This window comes from Chinchilla lanigera, unplaced genomic scaffold, assembly GCF_000276665.1.
Source record: "Chinchilla lanigera isolate Chin_1 unplaced genomic scaffold, ChiLan1.0 scaffold00053, whole genome shotgun sequence".
In the NCBI taxonomy this organism is placed as follows: Eukaryota; Metazoa; Chordata; class Mammalia; order Rodentia; family Chinchillidae; genus Chinchilla; species Chinchilla lanigera.
The window spans coordinates 3,006,262-3,017,329 of NW_004955454.1; the positions used below are offsets into that span (position 1 = coordinate 3,006,262).

The 11,068-nt window shown below is 51.8% G+C and overlaps 1 protein-coding gene across 3 annotated transcripts in view; it reads left to right on the forward strand.

Moving 5' to 3' along the window:
• The first annotated feature begins 589 nt into the window (after positions 1 to 589).
• Adck5 (aarF domain containing kinase 5) overlaps positions 590 to 11,068 on the forward strand; it is a 17,580-nt gene continuing 7,101 nt past the window's right edge. For 2 of the 3 annotated variants that reach the window (XM_005395881.2, XM_005395882.2), the window contains exons 1-3: positions 590 to 670; positions 8,292 to 8,395; positions 8,927 to 9,076. In XM_005395881.2, coding sequence (XP_005395938.1) covers positions 659 to 670; positions 8,292 to 8,395; positions 8,927 to 9,076 — 266 coding nt within the window. In that variant the 5' untranslated portion in view covers positions 590 to 658. Of the gene's footprint in view, positions 671 to 3,289; positions 3,367 to 8,291; positions 8,396 to 8,926; positions 9,077 to 11,068 lie in introns of those variants that run through there. The other variant, XM_013520177.1, reaches the window with a different exon arrangement.

The window sequence follows — 11,068 nt, forward strand, 5'->3', positions numbered from 1 at the left end:
CAGACCAGTTCCCTGAGAGGTGGGGGAAGACCTGAGGCGAGGGATCGCTGTGTTGTGGGGTGCACAGGGCGGGTCCTGGCGGAATGGTGGCCTTTGAGGTGTGAGGTCCTCAGGGAGAGTGAAAGTCAGTGATTGCCTCTGCGCCAGCTTCCTTGCCTTGCCGTAAGCCTGAGGAGACCTGAGGACTGCTGTCAAGTCTTGGGAGTTGCAACCTTATTTTGCATGGAAGAAAGTGAGGCCTGAGAAAATTAAACAGATTCACCACACTCGCAGGGCTGGTTAGGGTTGAGCGGGGACCAGCCCCAGTACCCGGAAGACCTCGGAAAGCCCCTAGCCCTCCACCTCTCATCCCGTCTGCTTCCTGCAGCATCCCTTACTGCGGATGACGCGTCAGGGAAGTGGCAAAAGCCAAGTGCAGAGCGCAGGGCTGAAACCCGGGGGTTTCCCCACCCGCGTAGTCTCGGCGCCCAAGGCTAGGTCACCCGTAACCGCCAGGGGCCGCTGCTGCACCGCGGAGGCGGCAGGACCAGAGCCGGGCTCCAGTCCCGCTCACCGGTGGGGCGGGGCTCGTGGCTGGGTGCGCCTGCGCACTGCGCGGCCACGGAGCCTGCTGGGGGACTGGACGCGACGCGCTGAGTGGAGCGAGCGCGGCGAGGACATGTGGCGGCCGGTGAGGACCCGCTCGCTCCGGACTCTCCCTCGGACCCGACCCTGCACATCCTGATCCCCAGCTTAAGGGGCCGATCTTGTTCTCCTGCCCGCCCCCCACCCCCCCGCGCCCAGCCCTCCCCGCCGCAGGGCTTTTCAGAGGCTCAGCGCTCGGGCTCGCTCTGGTATCCCGACCCTTGGGGCGATCCGGCGCCGCTTCAAAGCCCCCACCCCTGGCCCTCTCCTTCCTCCCGGACCCGTGGGCGCCCCGGACCCCTGTCTGCCCTGGACCCTCGCCTCGCTTGGAGAAACTTCTCTCTCCTATTTCACCGGTAGGAGAAGACGTGGCGCGAACCCGCCCCTGCCTTCCAACCTTGGAGATAGCCTCGCTTTCCCCGTCCTTGGAGGCTCCCTGCAGTGTGGCCCTTTCCACAGGAAGGACGTCTTGCCAGAGTTTGTTATTTTTTTAGTAAGCCTGGCCTTGTAGGTTTAGATATCGATATACAAGGAATTCTAGTAATTTGTGCTTGCAGTGAAAAGTACTGATGTGTGGCCGTGTTTGCTGGGCTGAAAGTGGTGCAGCGTTAGTCTGGGAGGAAGAGATGGGGGTTGCTCTTTGGTATAGCACTGTACAGTTTTTGGAGTTTCTTCTCATATCCAGGAGATTTTATTCTCCAGACGGGCCCCGGGAATGGACAGAGCAGTGTTTGGCTCTGACTAGGAGCTGCTCAAGACCAGCAGGTGCAGCTCGGACCTGCAGGCTCCTTGAATTTTGGCTGGTGCTGAGAGGAGGAGAAGGCAGAGCTGCTCCCCCTGGTCTGGATTCCTCATCTGTCACTTCCTGATTGGGGGGGGGCTGTTCTGTGCCTCAGTTTCCTCTGCTCTTGAGGTGCATAGGGCCATTGACTATTTTTTGTTGTTGTTTTGTTGTTTTTCTTTTTTTTTTTTTTTTTTTTTTTTTTTTTTTTTTTTTTCTCTGGTACCGGGAATCGAACTCACAACCTTGCGCTTGCCGGGCAGGTGCTGTGCCGCTGAGCTAAATCCCCAGCCCTGTTGTTTAACCAAGAATTGAACTCAGGACCTTGCACTTGCCAGGCAGGCACTGTGCCACTGAGCTATATCCCTGGCCCTCACCCTTCTATTAAACTGCCCAGTTCTGGTCACCTCTTTTGGTGTTTTTGATTCAGGCCTTATTGTGAAACTGCAGTTGGTCTTGCCTTGGGCTGACTTGTTTATTGTTACCTTTCATCTAATCCACTGTGTCTAACCTGCAGGGCTTTGGGAAAGCAGACCACTGTTTTTGCCTACAGGGATCCCTGGGCTCTTCCTAACAGCACACACTTCGGTTTCTTTTTTTTTTTTTTTTTTCCCTTCCTTCCAGTACCAGGAATCGAACTCATGACCTTCCGCTTGCCAGGCAGGTGCTTTACCGCTGAGCTAAATCCCCCAGCCCCCACTTTGGTTTCTATTAGAGAATTACTGCACAATTCAGGATCTTGCTGTGTAGTTCAGACTAGCCTTGAACTCACTATGTAGCCCATGCTGGCTTGAATTGGAGGTGATCCTCCTGCCTCAGCCTCCCAAGGGCTGGGATTATAGGCCTGGGCCACCATTTCCAGCTCAACTCATTTTGTTACTTTGTAAGTTTCTCTTTCTAGAGCAATCAATGGAAAAGAACTCTTTGGACACTTTTTTCCCTGCAGACAGACCCATGTACACACTCCCTGTAGAAAACATGAGGTCCAGAGTAAAAGAATCCCTGTCATCCAATCAGGATTTTTTTTTTTTTTTTCTTTTTTGAGACAAGGTCTTGCTCTGCAGTTCAGGCTGGCATTGAGCTCACTTTGTAGCCCAGGCTGGCCTCAAACTTGCAACGATCCTCCTGCCTCAGCCTCCCGAGTGCTGGGGTTACAGGTGTGCGCCACCACGCCTGGCCCAATCAGGATTGAGGGGTCTGCTGGGACCAGTATAAGCCAGCACCATCCCCACTAGACCAGAGTGTGTGGACCTAGTGGGAAGGAGCTGGTGTTTTTTGTTTTTTGTTTTTGTCTTTTTGAGACAGGGACTCAGTATGCAGTTCAGGCTGGCCTTGAGCTCACTTTGTAGCCTACACTGACTGGCCTCGAATTCACAACAATCCTCCTGCCTCAGCCTCCTGAGTGCTAGGATTACAGGCCTGCACTACCACATGCAGTTTTGGAGCTGGTGTTTGGGAGTGTTGGGGGACCCAGTCTTCTCTGCCTCTTTGTAGCAGTGCAGTGGTATTTTCTGGGTTGGGTTTTGGATATGTGGGATGCAGTAGGAATTCCTCTGGATTAGGTTTTAGGAGGACAGCTATAGGCTTTCTGTCCCCATGTTCCTTTTGGGGCTGTGAGAATCCCTTCCATGTGATGGGCATTTCAAAGAGGTTAGCTTGGCGAGCCTTGGGCACCCCACACTAGAAGGAGCCAGGAACTTGAACTACCTATGGGGACTCTGAAGTTGTCAGCAGGAAACCCTATCCACTGGTTGTCCTGTCCAGGGCCGCATTCCATCTCTTACCTGACTGTGACCATCTACCTGTCACTTGGCTAAGGTCCTGGCTCGGGCCATGCAGGCTGCTTGGCCTCCGTTGCTGTCACACAGCATGTGTCCATTGCTTCCCTTCAGCACAGTGTGAGATCCTAGAAGTGCGATCCTTGGGAGGTGGACCCTGCTCACAGTCCAGCAGGGAGACAGGTACTATAACTCACCTTTGCACCACTGTGAGATAAGAACTGTGGGAGAGGAGTGTGCAAGGAGATGCAGAGGCACCCAGGGAGGAGGAGGTGGGACAGGAGGAGTGATGAGTAGGAAGGCAGTGGGGCAGAGGGCATGCAAGCGAAAAATAGCAGGCTGGATTTTATTGGCATCCCCATCCTGCATCCTGAGTAGTTGGCTGAGATGTCAGGTCACAGCCAGAATTCCTGCTATAGCATTGGTTCCTAATGCTAAAATGGAAAATTGTGATTGGGCACAGTGGTCATGCGACAGACTCCCTGGCCTTACCAAAAGCAGTTCACACCAGGGACTGAGCACTCATTAGGAGCTGTGGCACATTCAGAACCTCTGGCTTCTTGTTTTTATTTTTATTTTGAGATAGGGTCTTGCTATGTAGTCCAGGTTGGTTTGAACTCATAGCAACCCTCCTGCTTTAGCCTCCTGAATGCTGAGATTACAGGTGTGCACCATGCCTGGGCTGGCTTCTTTTTTTTTTTTTTTTTTTTTTTTTTTTTTTTTTTTTTTTGTATTTTTGAGACAAGGTCTCCCTATGCAGCCTATGCAGTTCAGGCTGCTCACTTTCTAGCTCAGGCTGGTCTCAAACTTGCAACGATCCTCCTGCCTCAGCCTCCAGAGTGCTAGGATTACAGGCATGTACCACCATACCCAGCTTTTATTTTAAAATAATTAAACAATAAAATAAAATAGTTCAAATGTAGCATTCTTCTCTGTAAAAGAACCTTATGTTTTGGCTGGGTGTGGTGGTGCACACTTTTAATCCCAGCACTCGGGAGGCTGAGGCAGGAGGATTGTTGCAAGTTCGAGACCAGCCTGGGCTACAAAGTGAGCTCAATGCCAGCCTGAACTGCATAGTGAGACCCTGTCTCAGAGAGACCAAAAAAAAAAAAAAAAAGAACCTTATGTTTTAATCTGAAAATGATGCTGAAGTTGTTTGTCAGGTGGCTTGTTGTTTTCTCCTAAATACTTAGGCAATATGTGCTTTGTGCTGTGCCTGTGGAGACCCCTGGGTATGGTGGGATTTTGCCACAGGATGCTGAGGCCAGCATGCAGTGAAAGGGTGTCACTGAGACAGACTGGTGTCCCACTCCCAGCTTCATGCGAACTTTAGCAGTAGATCATGTGAATAAATACATATTAAAGTCCCTTGTCATAGTAAACATTCACCTTTAGGTGCTAGGCCCTGTACGAACTCCCCTCTCCAGCCCTGCAAGGAGCCCTTCCTCTTCACAGAAGAGAGTTAGCAGAGAAGGGCCCCTCTCCAGGGACGCCAGGCTAAACAATCCTTTTATCTTTTTGAAAAGCAGTGGAAAGCAGACAGTGTCGTCTCTGTTAGTTAGGGCAGGCTGGGGACGCACTGGGACCCTGAGGGCTTTGCTGCAGGAAAGCTGTGGAAAGCCATGTTGAGAGTCCTCGACTGCAGCGGGGATGCACCTCAATGCTGCAGTGCCCACCACACACCTACCCAGGGCTCGGTGTGTCAGGCACTGCTCCAAGCTCTGTGAATGGTTCTGTGGCTTGACCTGAATTTTAACAGTGCAGTGATCCATGCTTTATGGACTGGGAAACAGGCCCAGAGAGGGCAGTAACTTACCCCAAGCTGCATGGCTGGTAAGTGCCAAAGCCTACTGACGTTCTCAGCCTCACATCCACCTGTAAGGTGTCAAGGGCATTTTGTGGGGACTGTGTGGGGATGAGGAGCATCCCTAGTGCCAGAAGCATTCTATCCCCAAGTGACAACAAGAGAACATCTGCAGTGGAAGGCAAATGTCCTGGGCACAGAATCACCCCCCAGTGAGGCCCCCCTGCCCTGTGCTGGCTGCCTGATCTCCAAAATCCACCTAGAGCTTTTAGTGTGAGAGCAGATGGTTTGGGTTTTTTGGTTTTTGTTATTTTTGAGACAGAGTCTCGCTATGCAGTGCAGGCCAGCCTTGAACTCACTATAGCGAGGTAGTTCAGACTGACCTTGAACTCACTATGTAGCCTAGGCTGTCCTCAAGCTCACAGTGATCCTCCTGCCTCAGCCTCCCAAGTGCTGGCATTACAGGTGTGCACCACTACACCCAGCCCCAGCCCTTTTTTTAGATTAATTTATTCTTGGTTTTTTGAGATAGGATCTCTATGTAGTTCAGCCTGGCCTTAAACTCACTATGTAGTGCAGGCTGGCCTCAAACTTGTAGCAATCCTCCTGCCTCAGTCTTTAAAGTGCTGGAATTACAGGGGTGCACCACCACACCTGGCTAGGTTCTTTATTTTGAGACGGGGTCTCTAGCAGGTGGTGGTGCACGCCTGAAGTCCCAGCACTTGGGGAGCCTGAGGCAGGAGGATTGCCACAAGCTTGAGGCCAGTCTGGGCTACATAGTGAATTCAAGGCCAGCCTGAACTATGCAGCAAGATCCTGTTTTTAAAAACAAAAACAAAAACAAAAAACCAGGTGTGGTGGCACACACCTGTAATCCCAGCACTCAGGAGGCTGAGGCAGGAGGATTGCTGTGAGCGTGAGACCAGGCTGCCCTACAAAGTGAGTTCCAGTACAGCCTGAACTGCACAATGAAATCCTGTCTCAAAAAGATTAAAGAAGAAGAAGAAAAAAAAAAAAAAAAAAAAAAAAAAAAAAAAAAAAAAAAAAAAAAAAAAAAAAAAAAAAAAAAGCAGAGAGAGAGAAAGGGTCTTTCTAAATTACCCAGGCTGGGTTCAAACTTGGAATTTTCCGATCTCAGCCTCTGAAAGTGCTGAGATTATAGATATATGCTACTGAACCCAGCTTCATAATGCCTTTCTGTTTTGTTTTTGTTTTTGTTTTGTCTTTTTGAGACAGTGTCTCCCTATGCAGTTCAGCCTGGCCTTGAGCTCACTTTGTAGCCCAGGCTGGCCTTGAACTCGCAAAGATCCCCCTACCTCAGCCTCCCGAGTGCTGGGGTTACAGGCGTGCACCACCACGCCCAGCTCATATGTCTTTCTGAAGAAGCCAGGTTGTAGTTTGGAGAACATCCCACACCTGGAATTAATGTTGCATTTCAGGGTCGCTGGTTATGTCTGTTGAGCTCTGGGGCACTGTGGTGGTGGTTGCTGGTGACTGTCAGCTCTTATTCAGTGAGCATATGCACTTGCGAGCATAGGTGTTCCAGTGATTCCCCCTGGCGCGTCGTCTTGTCCTGAACCCACGTGTTTCCAGGGCCCGCTGGCCGGACGCTTGCCCTTGTTCCCTCAGCTGTCCTCCCCGTGTATACCCCCTGCCCAAGTGGGATCCCAGCCCAGATCCCCCTCACTTCCTCCTACAGCTGTTGATCCAGCTCATTTTATATCCACTGTTTTGCTTGGAGTGGCCTCTACCTCTGCATACGAGTTTTGTTTTCCAGCCTGTGAGGCCTGTTCCCACTACTCAGAAATGCCTGTATTGTCCCAGCCTCAGCCTTCAAGGACACTGTGTCCATGTGGACACCCCTCCCCCCAGCGCTGCAGGTGCCCCCTGGCCCATGCTCCAAGTGCCTCAGCACAGTCCATGGTCACAGCAGCCATTCCCTGGGCCTCTCCCTCTGTGCCTGTCACTGGAGGTGGCAGAGGTGAAGAGGTGCATGCCAGACAGGCCAGCGGGTAGAAGGTTTTGCCACAAGCCTCGTCTGCCTGGGCTGCTTCTTGCTGTCATCTCCCTGAGAATCAGCACCTGCTGTTTGTGGCCTTGATGAGTGGAAGGTTCCATCAGCCTGTTCTCCTGGGACCTTGTCCTTTTGTGACTTTTGTGTTGTTTTGCAGTCCTTGAGATTGTCTGTAGAGCTGTATGCCTTGGCCAGAAAGTAGTTGGAAGTCAGCGCTTTGTTTGGCCCAGTGTTCTTGATGATAATCACATCTGTGCTGTGGGGGTGGCATGCTATTTGGGCCTTTTTGCCCTAAGTGCTGACTTATTAGAAGAATTAGTTGTTGAGGAACTTTTTAGATTACACACTTCAAATACCAGGAGCTAGGTTTGATAATGGTACCTGTAGTCCCAGATATATGGGAGGCTGAGGCAGGAGAATTGCTGGAGTCTAAGGATTTGAGACCAGTCCGGGCAACCTAGTGAGACTTCTTTTAAAAAAAAAAAAACAAACAACGTAGGTTGCCAGTGAACACCAGAAATGGAATGTGGTCTCTTGGTCTTCTCTCTGTGTCCCAGGGCCAGGCATATCATCCACGCTGCCTCTCTTTCCCTCCCCAAGGTAGAGTCCCTGCCTCTAGGGTCTTGGCCAGTCATGAGCTCCTAGTACTTTTTGCATTCAGAACAGTGTCCTGTGGGCTCCACCTTTTGGGATGTCTTCTTTCTGTGTGTCTGGGCACTATGACACTTCCACAAGTCAGCCGCCTTCTTGTGGCCACTGGTCAGTGGCCTCAGGAGCAGGAAATAGTAAATGACAGGTCACAGGCACTGCCAAAAGAGTGGCCAGGTCATGGTGAGTCTCTTGCTACAGAGACCGAGGGGATAGAGGCGGGACACTTTCAGCAGTGAACCCCTGGACCTTTCCTTGGGGGATACTGCTCTTCCCCTTGCTTCCAAGAGCTGTGTCTTTATTCCTGAGCCCTTGTGTAGATTGGCCCCTGGCCGGAGCCTGGAGGCATTTCCTATCTTTCTTGTTTGCTTGCTTGTTTTTCTTTTTTTAGACAAGGTTTTGCTATAGAGTTCAGGCTGTCCTTAAATTACTGTGTAGCCTAGGCTGGCCTTGAACTTGTGATCCTCTTACTTCAGCCTCCCAAGTGCTAGAATTATAGGCATGCACCCCCACTTGGGTAATGAGTTCAGGGTAGTACAGCATGCCCAAGCCTGGGCCCCTGCCTGTGCAAGTGGTGGGTGGGTGATGGTGGAGCTCCTGGCCATGCCTCTGCATCAGTTGAGCTGAGTTTGCTCTTTGCAGGTGCGACTGTGCCACTTCCACTCTGCACTGCTGCAGACCAGATGGAAGCCATGGCCATGCCCAGGCACGTTCTTCACGAGGAATTTCAAGGGCCTGGCTGCCAGGTAGTCACCCTCTAGATCTGTGGGCACGCACCCACCCCAGGCAGGGGGATAACCATCTGTGTGGGTGAACAGGGGCAGTAGAGGGGCCCAAGTTGAACAGGAAGTATTCACATGTCCACACAGTACACTGGGACGCAGGGCCAACAGGGTCCTGACCCATGCTTGGCACGTGCTGCCCAGTGACAGATACTCCTGATCACAGCATTACCACAAATAAATGAAGGCAAATCAGGAGGAATGCAAATAGAGCCACCTGCTCCAACAGACAGATAGGGTGACCTTTCAGGGTGTGCAGGGGTGGGATTGCTATGGTTGAGGACCGTGTAAAAGGTGGGAGCAGCTTGAGAAAGGAGGGCAGGAGGCTCTGAGCAGAGGCTTCTCCGAGGGTGGAAAATGGTTACCACAGGGGCTGATTTGGGCTGGCAAGGTGAGTCAGATGCTGCATGTAGATCCTGCAAGCCCAGCAGCCTGGAGTGAGGCCTGGTCCTGGGGGAGGGCAGCACCCCCAGCACCCACTGTGACTCCCCATAGGACCTCGAAACCAAGGCTGCTGTGGAGGTGGGCACTGTCTGCCACAGCGGTGGGGATGCCCTTGCTCCTTGGAGTCCGTTATGCCATGGCAGAGGCGCAGGAGAAGAGGAGGATACGGCTCATGGTGGATGGCATCGGGCGATTTGGCAGGTAAGAGGGGTGGGGTAGCCTCCCCTGCTTGTCCTGGGGGGCTGTGAGGTTCTGCTGAGAAGGGCAGCCAACACTGGGCACAACACACTGGGCAGATCAGTCTTGGCCTTTAGGTAGGAGCTCCAACTGTTTGCAGAGAGCAGCTGTCTGTGCCCCCAGGCGGTCACCCTAGGTGAGCTGGAGTCCCACATGGCGATGCTGGCTGCCTCTCTCCTAGTACCTGAAGTCTTATACAGTACTCACTCTCCTTCCTGTCTCAGTGCAGAAATCAGAGTAGGGTGGAGAAATCAGTCACTGTCTTAGTTACTTTTCTGTCACTGCTGAGACAAAATACCTGATGCCCAAAATAAGGGAGGAAAGATTTATTTAGCTCACAGTTTGTAGAGGTTTCAGTCCATAATCGGCTGGCTCCAAGGTAGGGTGGCTTTGGCAAAGGGGCATCACAGAGGAGAAAACGTTCATGGTGCCCACAAGACAGCAGAAGCAATAAGGGAGTGGGGGAGAAGACAAGATTCTTTCTGTCCCTTATATTGTGTGCAGGCTACCCGCCCTAGGGCGGGTGTAGCGCTCACAACCTTAATCGTAGCCAGAACTATGCCAAACCAATCAATGAACTGATTTACTAATCACATACCCTTAATCCCAGCATCACATACTCTAGATTCAGCCACCTATGCAGTCAAAAGCCCTATGATTGCATGAGGCTTTGGGAAGACATCTAGACACAAACCATAATAGCTGCCAGGCCCTACTGAGCTCAGCTTTTAGGGCACTGGTTATGGGCACTGAAAAAACCCAGTTACTAGCGGGCTGGGGATTTAGCTCAGCGGCAAAAGCGCCTGCCTGGCAAGTGCAAGGTCGTGAGTTCGTTCCCAGTACCGGAAAAAAAAACAACAACAACAAAAAATACCAGTTACCTCAGAGGGCCTTTGAACTGGACATGCGGATGGGCTGCTAGACAGAGATTGCCTTTCTCCTTCCAGCTGTGAGCACCTACTGCCTTCTGCCGGGGCCCCCTGCCCGGGAGGTAGGACTCAAATCTTACTTTATCCAGCACTTCACTGACACTGTGATTGCCAGCCTTGAGGACTGAAGCTCCTTCCTCATGCCGGTCTCTCTTGTTGGCAGGTTCTTGGCAGTATCCCCTGTGTCCTGCAGGACCTCTGTCCCCACGGCCCCAGGTTCAATGAGGGCAGAACCTAGAGTCCTGTGTGCAGGCACCTTGGTGGCCCCTGGCAACCACTGTGTGGCTAACTCTTTGTCATACTGCTGCTGCTCCCCATGTGGAGACTTCAGCCTTCTGGGCTCATTTACTGGGGAAGTGAATGGGCTTCATAGCTTGCTTCTGGGCTATAGTAGGGACTCTCAGGTTCCCTAACAGTCTGCACATTCTTGCTTCTGAGCCAGATGACGTGTGCCAGGATAGGCAGGCCCAGGGAGCATCCCTGCTGGCACAGGGAAGGGGCCCGGTTGGAACTCGGTCAGGAGTACTCACCGCAAGCACGGGGCTGGGAACATGTCGGTACAGAAGAGCAGAGTTGGAGGGTGCTGGAGGTGTTACCACAGGATGAATTCAGCAGGTAAAATCCAGGCTGTTGTGTATGGTGAGCAAGGAATTACAAGCACATGCCCAGTGCCAAAAGGAAAGCAGCTATATTTATTTTGTCTTTTTGAGACAGGGTCTCGCTATGCAGTTCAGGCTATTGTTGAACTCACTTTGTAGCCCAGGCTGGTCTCAAACTTGCAATGATCTGCCTGCCTCAGCCTCCCAAGTGCTGGGATTACAGGTGTGCGCCACCATGCCCAGCAAGCTACATTTATTGAAGATCATAGGAAGTTGTGCTCAGGGCAAGTCCAAGCCAACAAAAATATGGCATAACAGAAAAGTACCAGAATGACAGGAAAGCAAGAGGACTGCACACAGAACACAGCACACAGCAACCCCTTATAAATCAGGCTTTTGAAATTCAAAGGATATGTACCTCAGCCTAG